The sequence below is a fragment of the Heterodontus francisci genome, chromosome 29, assembly GCF_036365525.1.
Source record: "Heterodontus francisci isolate sHetFra1 chromosome 29, sHetFra1.hap1, whole genome shotgun sequence".
NCBI classification, from domain to species: Eukaryota; Metazoa; Chordata; class Chondrichthyes; order Heterodontiformes; family Heterodontidae; genus Heterodontus; species Heterodontus francisci.
Genome location: NC_090399.1, coordinates 31,003,928 through 31,031,839, shown reverse-complemented (window position 1 = coordinate 31,031,839; position 27,912 = coordinate 31,003,928). Strand labels below are relative to the sequence as shown.

At 42.8% G+C, this 27,912-nt stretch overlaps 1 protein-coding gene across 9 annotated transcripts; it reads right to left on the bottom strand.

Moving 5' to 3' along the window:
• Positions 1-389: 389 nt before the first annotated feature.
• Positions 390-23,647, bottom strand: LOC137345989 (natural cytotoxicity triggering receptor 3-like). Of its 9 annotated transcripts, none has more exons than XM_068009260.1 (16): positions 19,777-19,899; positions 18,274-18,615; positions 17,311-17,439; positions 17,128-17,149; positions 17,002-17,039; positions 16,558-16,582; positions 16,421-16,455; positions 16,172-16,193; positions 16,035-16,090; positions 15,473-15,494; positions 15,330-15,364; positions 13,095-13,116; positions 12,955-12,989; positions 12,226-12,275; positions 4,222-4,300; positions 390-655 (listed from the first exon to the last, which is right to left on the bottom strand). In XM_068009260.1, the coding sequence occupies exons 1-16, from the start codon at positions 19,817-19,819 to the stop codon at positions 651-653; spliced, it is 960 nt and encodes a 319-aa protein (XP_067865361.1). In that variant the 5' UTR covers positions 19,820-19,899; the 3' UTR covers positions 390-650. The 9 variants fall into 9 exon arrangements, with proteins under 9 accessions (XP_067865361.1, XP_067865363.1, XP_067865360.1 ...); XM_068009262.1 differs by having other exon boundaries at positions 16,558-16,585; positions 17,002-17,036; XM_068009259.1 differs by having other exon boundaries at positions 16,558-16,585; positions 19,777-19,898.
• Positions 23,648-27,912: the final 4,265 nt, after the last annotated feature.

Genomic DNA, 27,912 nt, shown 5'->3' with positions numbered 1-27,912 from the left:
ACTTAGTGACTTCCTCAGAAACTTGAATTAGGTTCACTGATGTTTTCTAAACAACTCATTTTTTTTCTAAAAAGTGTTCAGTCGCGCTGTCCTTAAATACGGTTTACACTAATTTCCTCACAACAGCGTTGCTTGATGTTCCCATGGGCAACATCCAAAAATCAGACTGTAAATTCTTCCAGTCAGTCTTTTTCACTGTGGGAGGTCAGTGCTGCTTTTGCTCTATTACTGGCTTGCAGCCATACTTTATTCAGTACCTTGTATTTCTTTGGAGGTTTCAAAAGATAAAACAGGTCTCAAATCTAATAACATCTTAAGCTTAATAGGATACTATCCGTGATAGTAAGACATGGTGTGCAATCTGTAATTAAGAGCTATTTTCCAACAAGAAGATTAATCATATTTTTTATTAATCCATTCACGGAATCATCATTGAAAACGTTTAAACAAAGTAGTATTTAGACATTTTATTCTTAAACACCATGATCGCCTTTACCAGTGGTATCTTCGCAATCAACCCAAAATTGATTTGATGGATTAGATAGTTTACACTGAAATCCTGATTGTAACCCCTTTCAAATGCAGCTCCCATATTTTATGTTGTTTTCTTCTTCACTGTTGAATATAGTTCTAATATTTTTTCATTCGGTTTATCCTAAAGTAATAAAACATATCATAAAAGTTACCGAAATGAAGAACCATGTATTGAAAAAGGGAACATTGAGAGGACGATGATACACAGCTGAACAAATCCTTACCAAATATTTGATATGAGTAGAAAAGAGCTTGAAAGCTACCTTAAGAGATGGTTCTGCCTCTGTCAATTGAAATCCTATGTATAATGAACCAGTTTGCGATTTTCCTTTCAATGTGATGCTATCCTTAACTTCTTTAGTTAAACACGGATGGCACATCCTTCACATAGTCTTTCTTTCTCACACAAAGCGTTGTCACCAAATTTCTTTGCTTAGTCCTTTAGGCAGGCACGGGGCTTCTGGCTTGAATAGGCTAAACTGATCTCCGCTAAGGGGATTTCATACCAGTGTTTTTTTAAGTGCTGGCACTTCAATAACAACGTATAATCTCTAGGCTTAAATAGGTTAAGTTTCACTTCTCTTTATTAAGTCAAATGAAAATAAACAACCAACTATTAATTCGCAAAACAGAATCTATCCCGAGTAGCACATAACCTTTTCTGGTCACTCAATCACATGACAAAACATTTCTGACTTTGAGGAAGGTAGCAGGCAAACTAGAAAGGTATGGGAATAGGGATGAGGGTGGTGAATTTGGATATGGACAGGGACACAAAATAAAAGGTTTTGCATGGGTTAAATAAATCCAATTACAAGGGTATGAGGACACAGTTGACTAAACTGAACTGGAAAAATAGAATAAAAGGTAGGACAGTAGAGCCACAGTGACAGACATTTAAGGGGATCATTCATAACCCTCAGAAAAGATATATTGCTTTGAGAAAGAAAGACTATGTGAAGGATGTGCCATCCGTGGCTAACTAAAGAAGTTAAGGATAGCATCACATTGAAAGGAAAAGCATAAAATACTGCGAAGGATAGTGATAGATCAGAAAATTGGACAGGACAGATATTAGAAACCCGCAAAGAATGACTAAAAGTAAAATGAAGGAGAAATTAGAGTATGGGAGAAGGCTAGCTAGAAATATAAACACAGGCATAAGAGTTTCTACAAGTCTATAAAAGGATCGAGAGTAACTGTAGTGAGCGTTGGTCCCTTAGAGGGTGATACAGGGAATTTAATAATGGCAAACAAGGAAATGGCAGAAATAAAAACAAATTGCTGGAAATACTCAGCAGGTCAGGCAGCATCTGTGGAGAGAGAAGCAGATTTAATGTTACATGACTGTGACCTTTCATCAGAATATCAGTTATATCCTTACATAAGAAAGGATATAATTGCATTGTAAGCAGTTCAGAGAAGATTCACTCACTGATTCCTGGGATGAAGGGGTTGTTTTTGAGGAAAGGTTGAGAAGGTTAGGCCAATACCCATTGGAGTTTAGAAGAATGAGAGGTGATCTTATTGAAAGGTATAAGAGCCTGAAGTGATTTGACAGGGTAGGTGCTGAGAGGATGTTTCCCCTTGTGGGGAAGTCTAGAACTAGGGGACATGGTTCAAAAATTAGCATCTCCTATTTAAAACTGAGATTAGGAGGTTTTTTTTTGCTCTCTGAGGGTCGTTAACCTGTGAAATTCTCTTCTCCGGAGTGAAGTGGAGGCTAGGTCATTGAGTATATTCAAGACTGGATTAGATAGATTTTTGATCGACAAGGAACTCAATGGTTATGGGAGGTAGGCAGGAAAGTGGAGTTGAAGCCACAGTTAGATCAGCATGAGCGCAGGCTCAATGGGCTGCTCCCGCTCCTAATTATTGTGCTCTTATGTTCTCTGTTTTGGTTTCCATCTAATATTCAAATCCATCCACTTCAATGAAACAGAATATCGGTTGCATTGCATAACGGTCAGAAAATGAAATTCTGCCTCTTTGTCTCTCTGAAAATGCCCAATTTCACCCCCAACATGAATGACGCCAGAAATGATGCAGAAAAAGGGGACGTATGACAAATGTAAGATTATAATACAGTAAAATCAAAGCTGAATCTAGAAAGTGTAGAGAAAATACAAAAAGGGACCAAGACGGATAAGGAGAGATTATGGAGCAGATAAACTGTAACTTATAGAGAACATAAAAATAGTAAAATGAGCTGTCAATGGAACGATGGTGCTGATTAGGGACTATAAAGGATATATTCGTGTGAGGCAGAAGGCACGGTTAAGATACTGAATGAGTACTTTGCATCTGTTCTCACTAGGTGGCGGTATTAGATAAGCTAAAAATAGATTTTTAAAAATGAGGTCCTCAAAATATTGAAGGACCAGGTAGTGACGGTATTAGATAAGCTAAAACTAGATTTTTTTAAAAGGAATACTCAAAACAATTGGCTGTCCTCAAACTACAAAAGACATCCAGCCCAGATGGGATTGCTCTTAGACTACTGGGGCAAGTAGGAAATTGCGGTGGCTTTCCCTATCCATTCTTTCTAGACTCTCAAGATTTTGAGCACTTCTATCAAATCTCCTCTCAACCTTCTCTTTTCTAAAGAGAACAAATCGAGCTTCGCCAAACTACCCACGTAACTGAAGTCCTTCATCCCTATTCTCATAAATCCTTTCTGCACGCTGTCTTCATAGCCTTCCTGGTGCCCAGAATTGGACACAGTGCTCCAGTGAGGCCATGTTCACCATTCCTTGCTTATTTACTCTGTGCCTCTATTTATAATGCCCAGGATCTCATGAGCATTTTTAGCCACTGTCTCAACCTGCCTTGCCACCCTCAACAGTTTGTGAGCATATACACCCAAGGTCTCTCTGTTTTTGCACCCAGTTTAGAATTATATCCTCTATTTTATACTGCCTCGCCTTGTTCTTCTTCCCAAAATGTATCACTTTATAGTTGTCGGTGTTAAATTTCATCTGCCATGTGTTCCCCCATTCCACCAACCTGTCTATGTCAGCTTGAAGTCTATCGCTAGCCTCCTCACCGTTCACAATACTTCTAAGTTTTATGTCATGAGCAAATTTTGAAATTGTGCATTGTATACCTTAGTCTGGATCATTAATATATATCAAGAAAAGCAGTGATCCTCATATCGACCCTTGGGGAGCACCACTGTATACTTTCCTCCAGTCCAACAAACAACCATTCACCAAGATGCTGTTTCCTGTCACTCAGCCATTTTCCCTTTTATTCCACTTTCAACAGTGGTGTCCCGTGGTGTCGGTGTTGGGTCCCCTGATCTTTTTAATTATATGTTTATGACCAGCACTTCGATATGCAGGACGTAATTTCAAAGTTTGCAGATGACACGAAACTTGAAAATTTAATAGTGGCCAACTTCAAGGAGACATAGAGAGATTCTTGGAATGAGTAGACGGATAGCAGATGAAAAGTAATGCAAAGAGGTGCGGAATTATACATTTTTGTCGGAAGGATGAGGAGAGGGAGTATAAATTAAAGTATACAATTGTAAATGGAGTGCAGGATTAGAGTGACCTGATGGTGTCTGTACACAAATCATTTAAAGTGGCAGGACAAGTTGAGAATTCTGTTTAAAAGTGGCATGGGATCCCTGGCTTTCTTCACAGAGGCAAAGAGTATAAATGCAAGGAGGTTATACTAAACCTTTATAAAACATTTGTTGAGGCTGAGCTGGAATGTTGTGTTCAGTTCCGGGCATCACACTTAGGAAATATTTCAATACCTTGGAGACGGCAAAGAACAAATTTAGTACCATGGTGCCATTGAGGGACTTCAGCTATATGGAGAGACTGGGGAAGTTGGAGTTGATCCCTTTTGCGCAAAGGTTAAGAGATTTGGCAGAGGTGTTCAAAATCAGGAACGGTTTTGATAGTTCATAAGGAGAAACTGTTTCAGCGTCAGCAGAATTAACAGAATGATTTGAAATTATATAGCGCCTTTCACCACCATCGGAGTCTCAAACAACTTTACAGACAATGAAGCACATTTGTGAAGCGTAGTCACTGTTGTAATGCAGGAAACGTGGCAGCTAATTTCAGCACAACAAACTCCCACAAGCAGCAATATGATTATGACCAGATAATATTTTTTTCTGATACCGAGTGAGGAATAAATATTGGCCAGGACACTCGGACTAACTCCCCTGCTGTTCTTCCAAATATTGCCATGGAATATTTTACGTGCACCTGAAGGCAGACGGGGTCTCCATGTAAAGTTCATCCAAAAGATGGCATCCATGAAAGTGCAACACTACTCAGTACTGCACTGGATTGTCAGTCTTGATTTTTGTGATCAAATCCCCTGAGCAGGACTTGAACCCAAGAAAACTCTGGCTCAGAGGCAAAAGTGCTAGTAACTAAGCTGAGGCTGAAACACAGCAGCAATGGGAACCAGCGGACAGAAATGTGAGTTGATTGGAAAATAACCAGCAGCAACATGAGGAAATATTTTCTGACAAAGCCGGAGGTTGTGGTTTGGGAATTACCGCCTGAAAGAGTAGTGAAATAATATTAAGTAACAACATTCAAACTGGAATTGAATAAATGTTTGCAGGTGTCAAGGGAAATAGCCGAGGAATGGAAATAGTTGGATTGCTCTACCAAAGAGCTGAGACAGGCACGATAGGTCGAATGGCCTCCGGCTGTGCTGTATCATTCTATGATTCCATAATTTAGTTTTTTTCAGAATAAAATCTCGACCATGCCTCAAAGTCATTGATCTATTGAGGAAAAGAGCTGCACAGAATAGTCACCTTAGCAGGGTTGTGCTGGTGTCAGGTAGATTTTTTTTAATTCATTCACGGGACGTGGGCATCGCGGGCCAAGCCAGCATTTATTGCCCATTCCGAATTGCCCTTGAGAAGGTTGTGGTGAGCTGCCTTCTGGAAGCGCTGCAGTCCACGTGAGGTAGGTACCCCCACAGTGTTGTTAGGACGGGAGTTCCAGGATTTTGACGAGACACAGTGAAGGAACAGTGATATAGTTCCAAGTCAGGGGTGTATGTGCCTTGGAGGGGAACTTCTAGGTGATGGTGTTGCCATGCATTCTCTGCCCTTTTCCTTCTAGTTGTAGAGGTCGCGGGTTTGGAAGGTGCTGTCTAAGGAGCCTTGGTGCATTGCTGCAGTGCACGTTGTAGATGGTACACAGTGCTGCCAATGTGCATCGGTGGTGGAGGGAGTGAATGAACATAGAACATAGAACATAGAACAGTACAGCACAGTACAGGCCCTTCGGCCCACGATGTTGTGCCGAACATTTAACCTACTCTAATATCAAACTAACTACCTACCCTTCATTAAACTATCATCCATGTACCTATCCAAGAGTCGCTTAAATGCCCCTAATGTATCTGCTTCTACTACCACCGCTGGCAGCGCATTCCACGCACAAACCACACTCTCTGTAAAGAATCTACCTCTGACATCTCCCCGAAACCTTCCTCCAATCACTTTAAAATTATGGCCCCTGGTGATAGCCCTTTCTACCTTGGGAAAAAGTCTCTGACTATCCACTCTATCTATGCCTCTCATCATCTTGTACCCCTCTATCAAATCACCTCTCATCCTTCTACACTCCAATGAGAAAAGCCCTAGCTCCCTCAATCTTTCTTCGTAGGACATGCTCTCCAGTCCAGGCAGCATCCTGGCAAATCTCCTCTGCACCCTCTCTAAAGCTTCCACATCCTTCCTATAATGAGGCGACCAGAACTGAACACAATATTCCAAGTGTGGTCTAACCAGGGCTTTATAGAGCTGCAGCATAACCTTGCGGCTCTTCAACTCAATTCCCCTGTTAATGAAAGCCAACACACCATCTGCCTTCTTAACAACCCTATCAACTTGGGTGGCAACTTTGAGCGATCTATGGACATGGACCCCAAGATGCCTCTGTTCCTCCACACTACCAAGAATCCTGTCTTTAAGCCTGTATTCCACATTCAAATTCGACCTTCCAAAATGAATCACTTCACACTTTTCCAGGTTGAACTCCATCTGCCACTTCTCAGCCCAGCTCTGCATCCTGTCAATGTCCCATTGCAGCCTTCCACACTATCCACAACTCCAGCAACCTTCATGTCATCGGCAAACTTGCTAACCCAGCCTTCCACATCCTCATCCAAATAATTTATAAAAATCACAAAGAGCAGAGGTCCCTGAACAGATCCTTGTGGAACACCACTGGTCACAGAGCTCCATGCTGAATACTTTCCATATACTACCACCCTCTGACTTCTATGGGCCAGCGAATTTTGTATCCAGACAACCAGCTTTCCCTGAATCCCATGCCTCCTTACTTTCTGAATGAGCCTACCATGGGGAACCTTATCAAACGCCTTGCTAAAATCCATATACACCACATCCACTGCTCTTCCTTCATCAATGTTTTTTGTCACATCTTCAAAGAATTCAATAAGGCTTGTGAGGCATGACCTGCCCCTCACAAAGCCATGCTGACTGTCTCTAATCAAACCATGCTTTTCCAAATAATCATAAATCCTGTCTCTCAGAATCCTCTCCAATAATTTGCCCACAACTGACGTAAGACTGACTGGTCTATAATTCCCAGGGTTATCCCTATTCCCTTTCTTGAACAAGGGAACAACATTAGCCATCCTCCAATCATCCGGTACTACTCCAGTGGACAGTGAAGACGCAAAGATCATCGCCAAAGGCGCAGCAATCTCTTCCCTCGCTTCCCATAATATCCTTGGGTATATCCCGTCTGGCCCTGGGGACTTATCTGTCCTTAAATCATTCAGAATTTCCAGCACATCGTCCCTCTTAATCTCAACCTGTTCGAGCATGTCAACCTGTTCCACGCTGTCCTCACAAACGACCAGGTCCCTCTCACTAGTGAATACTGAAGCAAAGTATTCATTTAGGACCTCGCCTACCTCCTCCGACTCCAGGCACAAGTTCCCTCCACTATCCCTGAATGTGTGTGGATGGGGTGCCAATCAAGTGAGCTGCTTTGTCTTGGATGGTGTCGAGCTCCTTGAGTGTTGTTGGAGCTACACCCATCCAGGCAAGCGGAGAGTATTCCATCACACTCCTGAATTGAACCTTGTAGATGGTCGGCAGGCTTTGGGGAGTCAGGACGTGAACTACTCGGCACAGGATTCCGAGCCCATAACCTGCTGTTATAGCCACAGTATTTATATGGCAACTCTCATTAAGTTTCTGGTCAATGGTAGACCCTAGGATGTTGATTGTGGGGGATTCAGACAAAGTAATGCCACTGAATGTCAAGGGGAGATAATTAGATTCTGTCTTGTTGGAGGGAATTCTCTCATTGCCTGGCACTTGTGTGGCACAAATGTTACTTGCCACTTATCAGCCCAAGCCTGGATATTGCCCAGGTCTTGCTGCATTTTTACATGGACTGCTTCAGTATTTGAGGAGTTGAAAATGGTGCTGAACGTTGTGCAATCGTCAGTGAACATCCCCACTTATGACCTTATGACTGAAGGAAGGTAATTGATGAAGCAGATGAAGATGGTTGGGCCTCGGACGCTACCCTGAGAAACTCCTGCAGTGATGTCCTGGAACTCAGATGATTGACCTCCAAAAACCACAACCATTTTTCCTTGTGTTCAGTATGTCTCCAACCAATGGAGAGTTTTTGCCCTGAATCCCAATTACTTCAGTTTTGCTAGGGCTCCTTGATCAAATACTGCCTTGATGTCAAGGGCAGTCACTCTCATCTCACCACTTGAGTTCAGCTCTTTTGTCCATGTTTGAACCAAGGCTGTAATGAGGCCAGGAGCTGAGTGGCCCTGGTGGAACACAAACTGAGCGTCGCTGAGCAGGTTATTGCTGAGCAAGTGCCACTTGATGGCACTATCGATGAGACCTTCCATCACTTTACTGATGATTGAGAGTAGACTGATCGGGCGGTAATTGATCGGGTTTGACTTGTCCTGCTTTTTGGGCACAGGACATACCTGGGCAATTTTCCACATTGCCAGGTAGATGCCAGTGTTGTAGCTGTACTGGAACAGCTTGTCTCAGGGCGCGGCACGTTCTGGAGCACAGGTCTTCATTATTATTTCCGGAATTTTGTCAGGGCTCATAACCTTTGCAGCATCCAGTGCCTTCAGTCGTTTCTTGATATCACTTGGAGTGAATCGAATCAGCTGAAGTTTGTCATCTGTGATGCTGGGGACTTCAGGAGGAGGCCGCGGTGGATCATCAACTCAGCACTTCTGGCTGTAACTCAAAGCCACTGAGTTGGGGGGTGAGCTTGTGTTAGTTTTGTACTTCATTTGGCTCTTCATCGACCATGCAAAATAAATGGCATGTGCCTGCGACTCCGCTAAATACAGGATCGACTCAGATAGGTTTCCTTCCATGACAAAATGGTTAAATTCATTGTTGCTGTTCACATGTATGCAATGGTCACTTGACCGAGTCACAAGAGGGCGACCATCACTCACGGAGCATCTTCAAGCAAAGGGAAGTAACTGATGAACAGATTTATGAATATGTTAGCAGGGAACACGATAGAGTTGGCTGTGTTTAGCTTCAGGGGAGATGAGACTTCAAGAGAATGGTGTCCACGTTTCCAAGGTTGTGTATCGGATTGGCCATGTTTGTCCCGTTACTGGAGGTGATATCATACCACGTTGCCTCAGTACACTTGTACGCTGAATGAGGCCTTGGTCTCCATGCTCCACTGCTACTATCACATCCAAGAGTACCTAAAACTATTTTGCATAGATGAGACTAAATTACTGTTAAATGCGCTTCCAGAGAGTGGATTAAGGTATTGGATGAGACGGCTGTGGGAGAGATAAACTCTGGAAATACCTCCCTATGCATCTGTGTCTCTCTACCTCGTCCACCTCCTTTAATATGTGACTTAAACCCTACTTCTCTGACCAAGTGTTTGGTCATCTGCCCGCATATCACCTTATGTGGCTTAATGTTCTTCGATAATCTCTGCTATTAGAATTAGAATTAGAATTAGAACATTACAGCGCCTTACAGGCCCTTCGGCCCTCGATGTTGAGCCGACCTGTGAAACCATCTGACCTACACTATTCCATTTTCATCCATATGTCTATCCAATGACCACTTAAATGCCCTTAAAGTTGGTGAGTTTACTACTGCTGCAGGCAGGGCGTTCCACGCCCCTACTACTCCCTGAGTAAAGAAACTACCTCTGACATCTATCCTATATCTATCACCCCACAACTTAAAGCTATGTCCCCTCGTGTTTGCCATCACCATCCAAGGAAAAAGACTCTCACTATCCACCATATCTAACCCTCTGATTATCTTATATGTCTCTATTAAGTCACCTCTCCTCCTCCTTCTCTCCAACGAAAACAACCTCAAGTCCCTCAGCCTTTCCTCGTAAGACCTTCCCTCCATACCAGGCAACATCCTAGTAAATCTCCTCTGCACCCTTTCCATAGCTTCCACATCCTTCCTATAATGCGGTGACCAGAACTGCACGCAATACTCCAGGTGCGGTCTCACCAGAGTTTTGTACAGCTGCAGCATGACCTCGTGGCTCCGAAACCCGATCCCCCTACTAATAAAAGCTAACACACCATATGCCTTCTTAACAGCCCTATTAACCTGGGTAGCAACCTTCAGGGATTTATGCACCTGGACACCAAGATCTCTCTGTTCATCTACACTACCAAGAATCTTCCCATTAGCCCAGTACTCTGCATTCCTGTTACTCCTTCCAAAGTGAATCACCTCGCACTTTTCCGCATTAAACTCCATTTTCCATCTCTCAGCCCAGCTCTGCAGCCTATCTATGTCCCTCTGTACCCTACGACATCCTTCGGCTCTATCCACAACTCCACCGACCTTAGTGTCATCCGCAAATTTACTAACCCACCCTTCTACACCCTCTTCCAGGTCATTTATAAAAATGACAAACAGCAGTGGCCCCAAAACAGATCCTTGCGGTACACCACTAGTAAATAAACTCCAGGATGAACATTTGCCATCAACCACCACCCTCTATCTTCTTTCAGCTAGCCAATTTCTGATCCAAAGCTCTACATTCCCTTCAACCACATACTTCCGTATTTTCTACAATAGCCTACCGTGGGGATCCTTATCAAACGCCTTACTGAAATCCATATACACCACATCCACTGCTTTACCCTCATTCACCTGTTTGGTCACCTTCTCGAAAAACTTAATAAGGTTTGTGAGGCACGACCTACCCTTCACAAAACCATGCTGACTATCGCTAATGAACTTATTCTTTTCAAGATGATTATAAATCCTGTCTCTTATAACCTTTTCCAACATTTTACCCACAACCGAAGTAAGGCTCACAGGTTTATAATTACCAGGGCTGTCTCTACTCCCCTTCTTGAACAAGGGGACAACATTTACTATCCTCCAGTCTTCCGGCACTATTCCTGTCGACAATGACAACATAAAGATCAAGGACAAAGGCTCTGCAATCTCCTCTCTAGCTTCCCAGAGAATCCTAGGATAAATCCCATCTGGCCCAGGGGACTTATCTATTTTCACACTTTCCAAAATTGATAACACCTCCTCCTTGTGAACCTCAATCCCATCTAGCCTAGTAGCCTGAATCTCAGTATTCTCCTCGACAACATTTTCTTTCTCTACTGTAAATACTGACGCAAAATATTCATTTAACACTTCCTCTATCTCCTCTGATTCCACACACAACTTCCCACTACTATCCTTGATTGGCCCTAATCTAACTCTGGTCATTCTTTTATTCCTGATATACCTATCGAAAGCCTTAGGGTTTTCCCTGATCCTATCCGCCAATGACTTCTCGTGTCCTCTCCTTGCTCTTCTTAGCTCTCCCTTTAGATCCTTCCTGGCTAGCTTGTAAGTCTCAAGCGCCCTAACTGAGCCTTCACGTCTCATCCTAACATAAGCCTTCTTCTTCCTCTTGACAAGTGCTTCAACTTCCTTAGTAAACCACAGCTCCCTCGCTCGACAACTTCCTCCCTGCCTCACAGGTACATACTTATCAAGGACACATAGTAGCTGCTCCTTGAATAAGCTCCACATTTCGATTGTTCCCATCCCCTGCAGTTTCTTTCCCCATCCTACGCATCCTAAATCTTGCCTAATCGTATCATAATTTCCTTTCCCCCAGCTATAATTTTTGCCCTGCGGTATAGTCCTTTCCCTGCCCATCGCTAAGGTAAACCTAACCGAATTGTGATCACTATCACCAAAGTGCTCACCTACATCTAAATCTAACACCTGGCTGGGTTCATTACCCAGTACCAAATCCAATGTGGCATCGCCCCTGGTTGGCCTGTCTACATACTGTGTCAGAAAACCCTCCTGCACACACTGGACAAAAACTGACCCGTCTAAAGTACTCTGACCCATCTAAAGTAGCTATGAAGCGCCTTGAGACGTTTTATTATTTTGAAGGCATATATAAATGCAAACTTTTTGTTGCTGTTATTGTTGGGCTTGATCAATCTCACAACAGGCTTAGTTTTTCTAATAGGCATCCACTTTTCCAAAAAGGTTTATGGATTTATTTTGATTTCAAACGTGGTGGTTTTCACTCTGACACGCATTTTCTTTTACGTGATCTGGGGGTTTGTGTCAAATGATATTTCATTAACAGAATATGTATTCTATGCCTTGATTTCAGTAACTGTAAGTGTACATACCGCATCGTCAAAATCAGCCCCATCTCCTGAACCAACCATATCTGTAATATCTGGAAACAATGACAACATGGTGATCGGAACAATTGACTGTGGGAATTTGTTACACATTTAAAATACCGGTTCTAGGAAAGAATACTTGAGGAACTGGGAAGTATGACTTCGGGATGAGGACTAAAATTGTTGCATAAAATTGAAATGACCGTGTGAAAAATTCGCTGTGTCACAAAAATTCGCCTATACAAGCATGTAGTCCGTTTGCACAATCTTTCCGATCGTTAAATGAGGGCAGACGGAAAAGTATTTCGACGTTCGAACGAAGAGCGATGGTATAATAATATAAATGCATTCTAACATGAACGAGCTTTTTTTTCTCAACTATATTAACGGAGTTGCCTTTATTGTGGATTAGTGGATTGTCGTAAAATCTATCTGTTTCGCTGCTGTCCATTCGAGAAGGAAATCTGCCGTCCTTACCTGGTCTGGCCCATAGGTGACTCCAGACGCTCATAATGTGGCTGACCTCTGAAATGACCTCGCAAGACACTCTGTTGCCTCAAGAGCAAATCAGGATGGGCAATATGTGCTGGCCATGCCAGCGACGCCCACATTCCGTAAATGAATAGCAAAAAGCATGAACTGGACTAATGAAAGTCGACCGAATGTGTTCTACGTTGAAAAGCTAATATAGACAATAGTAACTCGTAACTAACAAACTTTAACAGTCCTTACCATTCGGGGGAATGTCAGAATGGACTTCTTCATCACTGAATCGCAAAGGAAGCAAAAAGAAAATCATTACATGTTTGCAAACACGGGAATACATCAGATAAAAGAAAGATTCAAAGTAGAATGACTCATTATTTACGCACCATTGAAAAGGTGGAGGGAAGTCTGTGGAAACACAAAAAGCAAACAAATAAAACATAATTACATAGAATGACTGCGTTTAACCATGTCTCATTTTCATAATTTGTCTATATTAATTAATATATATTTATCTATGGGTAGTGGGGATGGGACAAGGATACAGCAGTCGGTTCACATACTGTCCTTTCATTATGGGACCTAGTCTCATTCCAATTCAAACTGGCGGATGAGGTTATCTTGTATCCATATCTAGAAAGGCAATACTAAAATGTAGTTTCAATCCATTATCCATAAATGAATATAATTAAGTATTAAACCGACCACGTGTAGTTTAAAAAGTTGGGTTATTAATCTAATGAATCAGAGATTGTGGTAAAAGTACAGCGTTAATACACAGTAAAGGTAATTGGATTCTCCTGAAAACTAGTGCTCTAACTCAGTCGAACTAGAACTGTGCTTGTTGCTGATACTGTGGACAATATTACCATAATTTGCCGGTGGGAAACCCACGGGATCGGGCGGATCGCCGATTACTATCCGCCCAATATTACCCTCCGTTGACGTCTGTGGAACATAAGAACATAAGAACTAAGAGCAGGAGTAGGCAAGTCAGCCCCTCCAGCCTGCTCTGCCATACAATACGATCATGGCTGGTCTCATCTCGGTCTCAAATCCACTTTCCTGCCCGTTCTCCATAACCCTTCAACCTATTTCTAATTACAAATCTGTCTGTCTCCTCCTTAAATTTACCCAATGTCCAAGAATCCACCGCACTCTGGGGTAATGAATTCCACAGATTCACCACCATTTGAAAGAAGTAATTTCTCCTCATCCCTGCTTTAAATCTGCTACCCCTTATCCTACAACTATGACTGCTCATTCTAGATTGCCCCACAAAGGGAAACATCCTCTCTATGTCTACTTTGTCAATCCCCTTAATCATCTTTTCTACCTCAATTAGATCTCCTCTCATTCTTCTCAGCTCCAGGGAGTAAAGGCCTAAACTGCTCAATCTCTCTTCATAAGACAAGCCCTCCATCTCTGAAATCAATCTAGTGAACCTCCTCTGAACTGCCTCCAATGCAACTACATCCTTTCGCAAGTAATGGGACCAAAACTGTACGCAATACTCCAGGTGCGGTCTCACTAATGCCTTGTACAGTTGTAGCAACACTTCCCTACTTTTATACTCTATTCCTTTAGCAATAAATGCCAAAATTCAATTTGCCTTACTTATTACCTGCTGTACTTGCAAACTAGTTTTTTTTTTTGGCGATTCATGCACGAAGACACCCAGATCCCTCTGCATTGAAGCACTCTGGAGTTTCTCTCCATTTAGATAACGATTTGCCTTTCTATTCTTCCGACCAAAGTGGATAACCTCACACTTATTCACGTTAAAATCCATCTGCCAAATTTTGACCCGCTTATCTAATCTATCCATATCCATTTGTGGATTTCTTATTTCTTTATTGCAACTTACTGTCCCACCTATTTTAGTGTCATCTGCAAATTTGGTTACAGTACCTTCTATTCCTGTATCCAAGTCATTTATATAGATTGTAAATAGTTGGGGCCCAAGGACCAAACCCTGTGGCACCCCACTATTTTTATCTTGCAAACCAGAAAGAAATAACCTTTTATCCCGACTCACTGTTTTCTGTTGGTTAGCCAATCCGCTATCCAAGCTAATAAATCGCCCCAAAGCCCATGTGAACTTAACTTGTGTATTAACCTTTGGTGTGGCACCTTATCAAATACCTTCTGCAAGTCCAGATAAGCTACATCTACAGGATCCCCATTATCCACTTTGCTTGTTACAGCTTCGAAGAACTCAAGTAAATTAGTCAAAAATGATTTACCCTTCATAAAACCATGCTGACTCTGATGGATTGCGTTTTGACTTTCTAAATGTCCTGTTATTACTTCCTTAATAATGGATTCTAACAATTTCCCAACGACAGATGTTAACCTAACTGGCCTGTAGTTTCCTACTTTCTGCCTCCCTCCCTTTTTTGAGCGAAAAGCTAGCATTGCTTCTGATCTCGCCAGTTACAGGTCGGGCGAGTTAGATTAAAATTGCCCTCAGTCCATGAACACAAGGGAAAGAATATAACATTAGCAAACAGCAAAATACTGAGGCGGTCCCTGAGAAATTTATTCCTCTAAAATACTGAAGTCTCATTGAAGATTGTCGTTTGGAAAAATTAAATGATTCTTCAATCGGTGATGCTCACCATCCTGGTTAATGTCGTGATAGATCGTCTCATTCCTGGGTGATAGGAAACAAAGAAGAGGTCAGTGTCACTGCATATTTAGTCAAACTATAGGACAATTAGAATAAAAGAGGCAGGAAGGTTTAACTCTGGGATTCACGAACCTTTCCAATGGTGGAGGAACATCTGTAAAAGTCAAGAAAAAAGAGCCATTTGTAACTTTGATACAATTTATCTCTAGATACTTTGACTAAAAAAGACTGTTTCCACTGGCGAGTGGGTCAGTAACCAATGGATACAGGTGTAAAATATTTGTCAAATTACTATAGGGAAGCAGAGGAGATGTTTGAATGGAGTGAGTTGTTGTGATATGGATTGCACTACATGAAAGAATGGTGGAAGCAGATTATCGCCCAGCTAGTTAGATTAAAATTAGTCCAATATTCCTCACACACCCACATTTTGTCGGCAGTGGTAATTGGATAATAATTGGAGGCTGGAATCCAGTCTGACCTTTCCACCTTCCGAGCCTAGATTAGGTAATATACAGACTATTGTATCACACAATCACCAGCCCGAGTAAAATCGGCTAGTTCAGCGTCATGGATTAACAATGGGATCACTCTGTTGAATGAGACACAGTAGTATACCAGACAGTACATCTACTCTCTAAGCCAACTCTCCATTGAGAAGTAGGTTCACTAATGATGATTGTACGTTACTCACCAGCTGGGTTAATTTCATCATAGTTCGAGAACATGTCCATACAGGAACTGGAAAAGCTGAAGTAAAATCATATAGTAATGAACCAAAAACCCAGATAATTAAAAAAAAGTATTTTACTGACATTACCACAAACTAACCTTTGCCTTTGTGGAGCTTCGTCTGTGGAAATAAAAACTGAGAATAAAGGTTTATCCTTTGGTGCAAACAAGACAAACGCATTTGATACCGTGCAATGAGTTTAAAATTATATATACCTCTTATTTCCTTCCAGCAATAATAACCATTAAAACGATTGAAGTACTTTTCTAATAATGAATATTATTCAAAAATGCGTAAAGAACAATTTAAACATATTGACCAGTTGAATATATATAACTAATACTCACCATTAAACTGAAAGTTACTGCAAGGCGCAATATTGCTTTGGAACCAATCGAAAAAAGGAAATCTTTGTCACTGGATTGAATATCTAAATACATATCAATTAAATAAAATAGCAGTCTTCACTTCGATATGCACTGACCTTTGTAACCCTACTGGCTCGGGGGCTGCTGAAATCAAAGATGACGGAGAAAGTGATGCAACTTTTCTACGTATATCACAATCTTCTTATTTAGAAGTTACAGTTTTTCAACCACAATCCGGCCGTGACCCGCGAATGTTTTAATTGCAAGTTACCAGTACCGTTTATATATTCAACTTACTCAATCCCTGTTCATCCGCAAACGCCCAGTATAAATGTAATTCCCAGTATGTAAACTATAAGCAGCTTACTGTAATTCACGAATGTACAAATAATAGCCTAAAAATTCCTGCTCATGAGATAGTGGGAGGAACTCTTGTCATATCACTAGAGAAAGAACTATTCGAATTCTATTTTAACAATAAGCAAGTTGGGCTACTTCATATTCTATCACCCAAACATGTCCATAGTAGTAAAACAAACCAATTTGAACAAGTCACTTACGAGCTAAAGGAATATCGTCATAAATCCAATCATTGCTTCTGAATCACAAACAGAAATAGCGCATTATCGATCAATCCAAAGATAATTATAAAAAGAAAGCTTTTTTAGTGGAGGAGATTTACCAACCTTTGACATTGTAGGCCACGACCTGTAGAAAGAAAAATTGAAAGAGAAAAGTAACAATTTGTATATGTCCATATCGAAGGCTTCAGTGCGAACCAAATGTCACTGCATTAGTTTGCATTTGTATAATTGCATCTATTTTACGGATATATCCGCAGGCGGAATACTGTTCTTTATAAGAGTTACCTTTTGTCAGACTGTAACATCCGGAGAACAGAATCAAAGTGCCCAAAGCTCCGGCACTGATATACATGAGTGTGAAGTGAAGCAGTGATTCGCTGGATTTCTCTGTGGACGGTTCTACCAGGAGCTTGCCTAGCCAGAAGAAAACAAGAGGTTGTTGCCCCAAGGCATCACTTTCTATCTCTCTCTTTCCACTGAAGATGAATATCCAGTGTGCCTCAACACCAACAGCTCCATAATATGTAGTGAGGTTCCATTTCAATGGATGAAGAGAACTATAACTGCAGTCGTGCTGATTTTCTAATCTCCCTTATATATGTTAATTGGGTTTGTGATCTTAGTGATAATGAAGTTAAGAGCAACACATTGTTAATGTTTTCAGATTCAGTTGCTATTGTGACAAACACTTAATGATTATGTTTAAAAAAACAGAAAATGCTGGAAATACTCTGCAGGTCTGGCAGCATCCGTGGAGAGGGAAACTGTTAACGTTTCAGTTCGATGACCCTTCATCAGAACTCGTGATAAACAGATGTTTTTCTGTATTCTCCGACACAGATGTTGGTTGTGTATGAGTCTGTGTTTGCATGTTTGTCAGGATAGACGTCATAGACGGAGGGCTATCAGAATTGTTTGTTTTCTTGTTTTCTGAGAAATATATTAACTTCGTAAAATCTACCTCTATTTTGCAATGCAGTTGATCAATGCATTTGTGTATGTGCAAACTATCATAACTGCTTCATAAACGGTTTGTGACGCGACGGTAACAATAAAAAAGCACGGGAACATGGGAAATATCGATAGTCGGCTGACTGATGTATACGTGCACCTTGATCTGGAGAAAGAATGTTATCTTCATTTTCACTATGTTAATATATTTTCGTTACATGTTAGAACTTTGGTACCTCCGCCCTTATCGGGTAAGCGACTGGCCGACCTAGTGATTATAATGAACAGGCAACTCACGCATTACATTAAGTGTTGTTCCTTGACCATATTGTTCCTGAAATCCCATTAGTTCCACTTTGCAGTAATATTTCCCTGAATCGTAATGTCTCAGATCTTTTATATTAATGGAAGCATCCCTTTTTCCTTTGAAATCGTCTGCACTTGCCCGAGTTATTCGCCCACTGTACTCCGCAGCTTGGTCGGTGACTTCAGCTCCGTCTTCCGTGTTTTTGAACCATTTGAACACACCGACTCCTGAAGGGCCTTCATACGTGCAGTTCAGGATCACCGACTGCCCCTCAGTGGCATTAATGAAGGATGGGGTTTGAATAACTCTGATGGTGTAGTCTGCAGGAATTCCTGCCAATATATGAATTGGATAATTTCTGAATAACAAGACACTCCTTATTTCATATAATGAAAATGAACGGTTGGATACGTAAAAACAAATAACCAAACGCTCAAGATCCTGGAAAACTCTAGTGAAGAGTCCACAGAGACTGCGCTTATCCAGAAAGCCAGAGAGAGTTTCTAGAAATAGGACATTTGACCCTGTTGGGTGCATTTATCAGAGACTCCGCGACCCAGCTGGGGCCTCAGACTTGCGGAGGGCTTACAGGAAAATCTCCGACGCAGAGACAACCATTTCCAAGCAGCTCGCTTTGATCGACAGAAATCGCAATAGATGAGCCCAGGATTTCCCCAGAAACCCTCCACTGCAGGAGTGGTAATGCGGAGCCTCGGGGATTCATCCCATCGGGGTTTGTTTTCATCATTACCGTCTAGGCGTTAAAAGTCCTGTAGACAGAATGAGAAAGGAAAATCTAGGGGGAGATTCCCATGGCCCTGATTGAACCCACCGGATTTCCTTCCATTAGTTTGAATGGAAGTTCTGTCACTTGGATTCTTCACTCGAGAGTTATTTCTGCGTTCTGTTCAGGCGATGTTTAACGGCCAGGCGCTAAAGGCGAATAATTATACTGTTATGGTTTATTAACTTAATTCAGCAAGCATAATTGATCTGTCCTTAGCATCGCAATGAGATAACTTAACAAAGTAGCCATTTTTATAGCTATCACAGATTTATGACCCAGATATTAACATCTTCGCCTTTGTGTCAATGTTATGGATTGGAATCTCACTCCATCATTCTGTCATATCATTTAGGTCCATTGTCCAGTGCAGCGCTATTGGAGTGCTGTGCGGTCGAGTTACGGATCTATCCGGAAGTCAGAGAGTTGATGCCCCTCTGCATTTCAGTTGGTTCAAATGGAAGTTACCAATACCTTGCCGCTATTCTATGAAGACGGAAGATATCTCTGGTGTCCTGGCCAACATTCATTCCCAATTCACTCAAGAAGAACTAGATAATTCACTTTATCACTGTCCGCTTTTACCATCCTGATTTCCTATCTAAGCGCCACCACTGCCTCTGTACATGCGAAGCGCTGTGATATCGTTCTGAGGCACTATTTAAGACGTTCCATTCTCTGACTGAATTGTTGTGCAATCAGTACTTACCAGAGAAAAGGATCAGGACCCAAACTATGCACCTGGAATCCATCTGATCTTTCACCGCACTAACAATGAAATTAGAAATATTAAAGATAAACGGTAGCAACAAGCGGTCGGGAAATTGGCGGTGAGTTGAAAAATCTACGTCGTTCCATAGGTGTGAATGTGACGTCCCGGAAAAGCGAGTGAGAGAAGAAATGTGTTTCCGCTCTTCACTCTCTCCTTCATGAGCATATGCGTTTGCACATTTCATCAGTCGCGATATTTTCTCTCCTAGATTTACATATTATTAATAATTCCGCAGCTCCGGAATTCTGAAATTTAGGAATAAAATGTTTGTAATAGTCTGAAAACGTTCAGACGGAAATTTGAAACAGAAGCTGGGTCAGTTCATGTTCTGTTGTTGCCATTGAGAGTGCTTCCTATTATGACACTGGAGGTTGCATTGTAGGCGCTGTTTAAATAAGCTGAGCCTCACTGATATTTCATCAGTGACCTGACTGATATTTGAATCCAATCCTATTGCAATTTGTGTGCATTTTGGAAGTGTGCACATTAGCCGTAACTTAGCTGAAACCCAGGGATAAAGATGTCTCTGCGTTCTGGGCCACAGTGAGTGCAACTGGCTGCTAAGCCTTGGATAGGAGGATGTAACCCTTTCTGTGTAACTAAAACATTAGTTATATTACCGTACAAAAATTGTGATAACATTCAATTTGGAGCTGGATTAGTTCAGGGAAGGTCATGTCTTACTAACTTGATTGAATTTTTTGATGAAGTAGCAAGGAGGCGTCTTGAGGGTAGTGCAGTGGATGTAGTCTACATGTATTTTAGTAAGGCACTTGACAAGGTCCCACATGGCAGACTGGTCAGAAAAATAAAAGGCCGTGGGATACAGGGGAATGTGGCAAGTTGGATCCAAAATGGGCTCAGTGACATGAAACAAATGGTAGTGTTTTTGCGAACGGAAAGCAGTTTCCAGTGGTGTTCCACGGGGTTCAGTGTTGGGTCCCTTGCTGTTTGTGGTGTATATATTAATGATTTGGACTTAAATGTGGGAAGCATGATTGGGAAATTTGCTGATGGCACAACGATTGGCCGTGTATTTGATGAAGTGGTTAGCTGTAGACTCCAGTTAAAATCAATGGTTTAGTTGAGTGGGCGGAAAAGTGGTAAATGGAATTCAATCTGGAGAAGTGTGAGGTAATGCATTTGGGGAGAGCAAACAAAGCAAGAGAATACATAACAAACGGAGGCTATTGAGAGGGATAGAAGAAGTTGCAGACCTTTGAGTACATGTCCACAGGTCTCCGAAGGTGGCAGGACAGGTAGAGTGGTGAAGAAAGCACATGAAATGTTTTCCTTTATTGGCCCAAGTATAGAATACAAAAGCAGGGATGTAATTCTGGATCTATATAAAACTCTGGTTAGGCCACAGCTGGAATATTGCGTACAGTTCTGGTCACCACATTACAGGAAGGCCATAATTGCTTTGGAGAGAGTACAGAGGAGATTTACAAGAATGTTGCCAGGGCTTGAAAGTTGCAGCTATGAGGAAAGATTGGAGCGGCTAGGGTTGGTTTCCTTAGAACAGAGGAGGCTGAGGGTGACTGAATTGAGGTGTACAAAATTATGAGGAGCCTAGATAGAGTAGACAGGAAGGACCTATTTCCTCTAGTGGAGAGGTCAGTTACCAGGGGGCACAGATTTTAAGTGACTGGTAGAAGGATTGGAGGAGACATGAGGAAAAACCAGAGGGTGGTGCGTGTCTAGAATTCACTGCCCAGATCGGTGGTGGAGGCAGAAACACTCAACTCATTTAAAAGGTATCTGGACATACACCTGAAGTGCTATAACCTGCAAGGTTATGGACCAGTTGCTGGAAGGTGGGATTAGATTGGGTGGCTAGTTTTTTTGAGCCGGGCGCAGCTACGATGGGCTGAATGGCCTCCTTTCTGCCGTAACTTTTCTATGGTTCAATCGCTTGTGGCAAAGGAACTGTACTATCCCCCATTCCCTTGTGGTTCTGGCGGTCTTGATGCTGGACGGAAGATCGAGAAACACCGTGCTGTGGAATAAGTCTTGTTTGCACCCTGTGTGGCTAACTGCAAACTTGCGCTGATCATTGTTATTTTTGGCAGCAGGACTTATGCAGCTGCAACATACCGTAGATCAGTTTCGACCGCAAATGTTGTTTTAACCAATTGACAGTTCGAATTCTTTGCAGAGTATTTAAAGGATCTCGGGTGCTGGTTTCAAAATAATCAACGACGCTACTATTCTCTACCTTTCTGAGAAATCCGAGGCAGCTCAAATAAACATCGGAGATACGTGCAAAATAGCACACGCTTTCTGCTCCATGGTTACTGTGGTATTTTATACTGAAAATACAACTAACGGAAACGTAATGAAGAAACAATTAGTAAACCATGCGTGCAAAAGTCGAACTGAATGGAAAGAATACTGAGGTCAGTCTCAAATTTTACGGAGGAGAGAGAAATTCGGAAAATATTAAATTGGGAAAGATATAGAAATATAGAAAATAGGAGCAAGAGTAGGCCATTCGGCCATTCGAGCCTGCTCCGCCAGTCATTATGATCATGGCTGATCATTCAACTCAGTAACCTGTGCCCGCTGTTGCCCCATATCCTTTGATCCCCTTAGACCCAAGAGCTATATTTAACTCATTCTTGAAAACATACAATGTTTTGGCCTCAATTGCTTTCTGTGGTAACGAATTCCATAGGCTCACCGCTCTCTGGGTGAAGGAATTTCTCCTCATCTCAGACCTGAAAGGTTTACCCCGTATACTTAGACGATGACCCCTGGTTCTGCACTCCTCCACCATCGGGAACATCCTTCCTGCGTCTATCCTGTCAAGTCCTGTTAGAAGTTTATAGGTTTCTATGAGATCCCCCCTCACTCTTCTGAACTCCAGCGAACATAATCCTAACCGACTCAATCTCTCCTCATACGTCGGTCCCACGATCCCAGCAATCAGTCAAGTAAACCGTTGCTTCACACCCTCTATAGCAAGAACTTCCTTCCTCAGATAAGGAAACCAAAATTGCACACAATATTCCAGGTGTGGCCTCACCAAGGCCCAGTATAATTGCAGCAAGACATCCCTGCTCCTGTACTCGAATCCTCTCACTATGAAGGCCAACATACCATTTGCCTTTTCTACCGCCTGTTGCACCAGCATGCTTACCTTCAGCGACTGGTTTACGAGAACACCCAGGTCTCACTGCATATTCCCCTCTCTCAGTTTATAGCCATTCAGATAATAATCTGCCTTCCTGTTTTTTCTCCCAAAATGGATAACCTCACATTTATCCACATAATACTGCATCTGCCATGCATTAGCCCACTCACTCAACTTGTCCAAATCACCATGAGGCCTCTCTGCATCCTCCTCACAACTCACCCTCCCACCCAGTTTTGTGTCATCTGCAAATTTGGAGATATTAAATTTAGTTCCCTCATCTAGATCAATATATATAGTGAATAGCTGGGGTCCTAGCATCAAACCCTGCATTACCCCACTAGTCACTGCCTGCCATTCGGAAAAAGACCCATTTATCCCATTTATCCAACTGCAGTTTCACCCATCATGCTTTGAAACCATCCAGGATCACAGGTATCTCCGAGAAATACAACGTTCTTCGGACTGCTACTCTCGCCGCATCCTGAGATCCACACTCTGTGCTATGCGCCGCCACATGCACACACTGGACCTCTCTCTCCAGCAGCACCGCCTCACCTTATCTCAAAGCTGTTCTTCTCCACAGTTTCATTTCATCTTACGTCTCATCCGACGCATTAACAAAAAACTTTTTTTCTTCCTTTCAGGTGTTAAGGAACGCAAGCTCCAGCAGCTGATGGGGACTCATGCCCCTCCAGATCCTCCCTCCGCTTCACTTCCCTTTGACCCCACCCCTTCTGATCTGATCCCTTGCCGTGTATTCACTATACCCTCTGACCTCCCCCTCTCTGATGCTGAGCGTTCTGTACTCAGCAAAGGTCTCAGTTTTATCCCCACCTCAATGAATTTCGTGCTCGGCATGACGTTGAGCTCTTCTTCCATCGCCTCCGCCTCCGGGCTCACTTCTTTGACCAGGAGTCCTCCCCCCGACCATCAGACCCATTCATCCGCCTCCAGCATTCTCCCTCTAACTGGACCCCTCCCCCTGGCCTCTTACCCGCTCTTGATCTCTTCATTGAAAATTGTCGTCTCAATTTCTCTGACCCCCCTCACTCACTCTAACCTGTCCCCCTCTGAACTTGAGGCACTCCGTTCTCTCAGGTCTAACCCCGACAATGTCATCAAACCTGCAGACAAGGGTGGTGCTGTTGTCGTATGGCGTACTGAACTCTACCTTGCAGAAGCTCAACGCCAACTCATGGACACTTCTTCCTACCTCCCCACCACCGAACATCAAGCCACCATCCAAAGGACTGTCGCTGACCTCATCTCCTCTGGAGATCTTCCCTCTACAGCTTCCAACCTCATAGTCCCACAACCCTGGACAGCCCGCTTCTACCTCCTTCCCAAAATCCACAAACGGGACTGTCCCGGCAGATCCATTGTGTCAGCCTGCTCCTGCCCCACTGAACTTATTTCTTCCTACCTAGACTCTACCTTTTCTCCACTGGTCCAGTCTCTTCCCATCTACATCCATGACTGTTCTGACGCCCTACGTCATTTTGACAATTTCCAGTTTCCCGGTCCCAACCGCCTCCTCTTCACTATGGATGTCCAATCGCTCTACACCTCCATCCCCCACCAGGATGGTTTGAGGGCTCTCCGCTTCTTCCTGGAACAGAGGACCAACCAGTCCCCATCCACCACCACCGTCCTCCGCCTGGCTGAACGTGTTCTCACATTGAACAACTTCTCCTTCAACTCCACGCACTTCCTTCAAGTAAAAGGTGTTGCTATGGGTACCCGCATGGGTCCTAGTTATGCCTGTCTTTTTGTGGGATATTTCGAGCATTCTTTGTTCCAGTCCTACTCAGGCCCCCACCCCCAACTCTTTTTCCGGTACATTGATGACTGTATCGGTGCCGTTTCCTGCTCCCGCCCTGAACTGGAAAACTTTATCAACTTTGCTTCCAATTTCCACCCTTTTCTCACCTTTACATGGTCCATCTATGACAGTTCCCTTCCCTTCCTCGACTTCTCTGTCTCCATCTCTGGGGATAGGTTGTCTACTAATATCCATTATAAGCCCACCGACTCCCACAGCTACCTCGACTACACTTCTTCACACCCTACCTCCTGTAAGGACTCCATTCCATTCTCCCAGTTTCTCCATCTCCGACGCATCTGCTCTGATGATGCTACCTTCCATGACGGTGCTTCTGATATGACCTCCTTTTTCCTCAACCGAGGATTTCCCCCCACTGTGGTTGACAGGGCCACTTGACAGCCACTTCCCCTCCCTCCCAGAACCGTGACAGGGATCCCATTGTCCTCACTTTTCACCCCACGAGCCTCCATATCCAAAGAATCATCCTCCACCATTTCTGCCACCTCCAGCGTGATGCCACTACCAGTCGCATCTACCCCTCCCTTCCCCAGTCAGCATTCCAAAGGGATCGTTCCCTCCATGACACCCTGGTCCACTCCTCCATTACTCCCACTACCTCGTCCCCATCCCAGGGCACCTTCCCCTGCAATCGCAGGAGGTGTAATACCTGCCCATTTACCTCCTCTCACCTCACTATCCCAGGCCCCAAACACTCCTTTCAGGTGAAGCAGCGATGTACTTGTACTTCTTTCAATGTAGTATACTGTATTCGCTGCTCACAGTGTGGTCTCCTCTACATTGGGGAGACCAAGTGCAGATTGCGAGACCGCTTTGCGGAACATCTCCACTCAGTCCGCAAGCAGGACCCTGAGCTTCCGGTTGCTTGCCATTTCAACACTCCCCCCTGCTCTCATGCTCACATCTCTGTCCTGGGATTGCAGCAGTGTTCCAGTGAACATCAACGCAAGCTCGAGGAACAGCATCTCATTTACCGATTCGGCACACTGCAGCCTGCTGGACTGAACATTGAGTTCAATCATTTTAGAGCATGACAGCCCCCCATTTTACTTTCATTTTTAGTTATTTTTTCTTCCTTTTTTTTTTACATTCTTTTTTTACATTTTTTACTATCCATTTTTTGCATTTATTTCATTTCATCTTAGTTTGTTCAGTTTGCTTACCCATTGGTTTTTTTCAGGTTTGCAGTTGGTGCGGTTCAATATTTACACCTAATCTGTACTAATGCTTTGTCTTTCAACACACCATTAACATATTGTTTGCCTTTGCTCCGTGACCTTTTGGTCAGCTATGTAGCCTGGTCCAATCTAGACCTCCTTTGTTATCTCTTGCCCCACCCCCACCTCACTTGCTTATAACCTGTGACTTTTCTAATATTTGTCAGTTCCGAAGAAGGGTCACTGACCCAAAACGTTAACTCTGCTTCTCTTTCCACAGATGCTGCCAGACCTGCTGAGTGGTTCCAGCATTTCTTGTTTTTATTTCAGATTTCCAGCATGCGCAGTATTTTGCTTTTATCCCTATTCTTTGTTTCCTGCATGCCAACCAATTTTCTATCCATCGCAATACACTACCCCCAATCCCCTGTGCTTTAATTTTACACGTTAATCTCTTATGTGGGACTTTTTCAAAAGCCTTCTGAAAGTCCAAATAAACCACATCCACTGGCTCCCCCTCATCAACTCTACTAGTTCCATCCTCGAAGAATTCTAGTAGATTTGTCAAGCATGATTTCCCTTTCGTAAATCTATGCTCACTCTGCCAGATTCTACCACTGTTCTCCAAGTGCTCTGCTATAATATCTTTGATAATGGATTCTAGAAGTTTCCCCACTACTGACGTCAGGCTGACTGGTTTATAATTCCCTGTTTTCTCTCTACCTCCTTTTTTAAATAGTGGGGTTACATTAGCTCCCCTCCAATCTTTAGGGACTGCTCCAGCGTCCATAGAATCTGGGAAGATGACCACCAATGCATCCACTATTTCTAGAGCTACTTCCTTAAGTACTCTGGGGTGCATACCATCAGTCCCAGTGGATTTATCGGCCTTCAATCCCATCAATGTTCCCAACACTATTTCTCTACTAATATGATGCCTTCAGTTCCTATCTGTCACTAAGCCAAATGTTCCCCAACATTTCTGGTTTGTTATTTGCGTCCTCCTTTGTGAAGACAGAAACAAAGTGTACATTGAATTGGTCAGCCATTTCTTTGTTCCCCATAATAAATTTCCCTGTTTCTGACTGTAAGGGACCTACATTTGTCTTCACCAATCTTTTTCTCTTCACATACCAATAGAAACTTTTACAGTCAGTTTTTATGTTCCGCACAAGCTTGCTCTCATATTCTATCTTCCCCTTGTTAATCAATCCCTTGGTCCTCCTTTGCTGTATTTTAAACTGCTCCCAATCCTCAGGTCTGTTGTTTTTTTTTCTGGCGAATTTATATGCCTCTTCCTTGGATCTAATGCTATCTCTAATTTTCCTTGTAAGCCATGGTTTGACTACCTTTTCCGTTTTACTTTTGCACCAGACTGGTATAAACAAATGTTGCAGTTCATCCATGCACTCTTTAAATGTTTGTCATTGCCTATCCATCGTCATCCCTTTACGTAACGTTTCCCAATCCGTCATAGCCAACTCGGGCCTCATACCTTCGTCGTTTCTTTTACTAAGATTCAGAACCCTCGTCTCAGAATCAACTACATCACTCTCCATCTTGATGAAGAATTCTATCATATTATCATCGTTCGTCCCCAAGGGGTCTCACACCACGAGATTGTCAATTATTCCTCTCTCATTACACAATACCCCGTCTCGGATGGCCTGTTCTCTTGTTGGTTCCTCAACGTATTGGTCCAGAAAACTTTCCAAGAATACACTCCAAGAATTCCTCGTCTACGGTATTGTAACTAATTTGATTTGCCAAATCAACATGCAGATTAAAATCACCCTTAATTACAAATGTTCCTTTATCGCACGCATCTCTAATTTCCTGTTTAATGCCATTCCCAACATCACAACTACAGTTTGGGGGTCTATATACAACTCTCACGAACGTTATTTGCCCATCAGTGTTTCTCAGCTCTACCA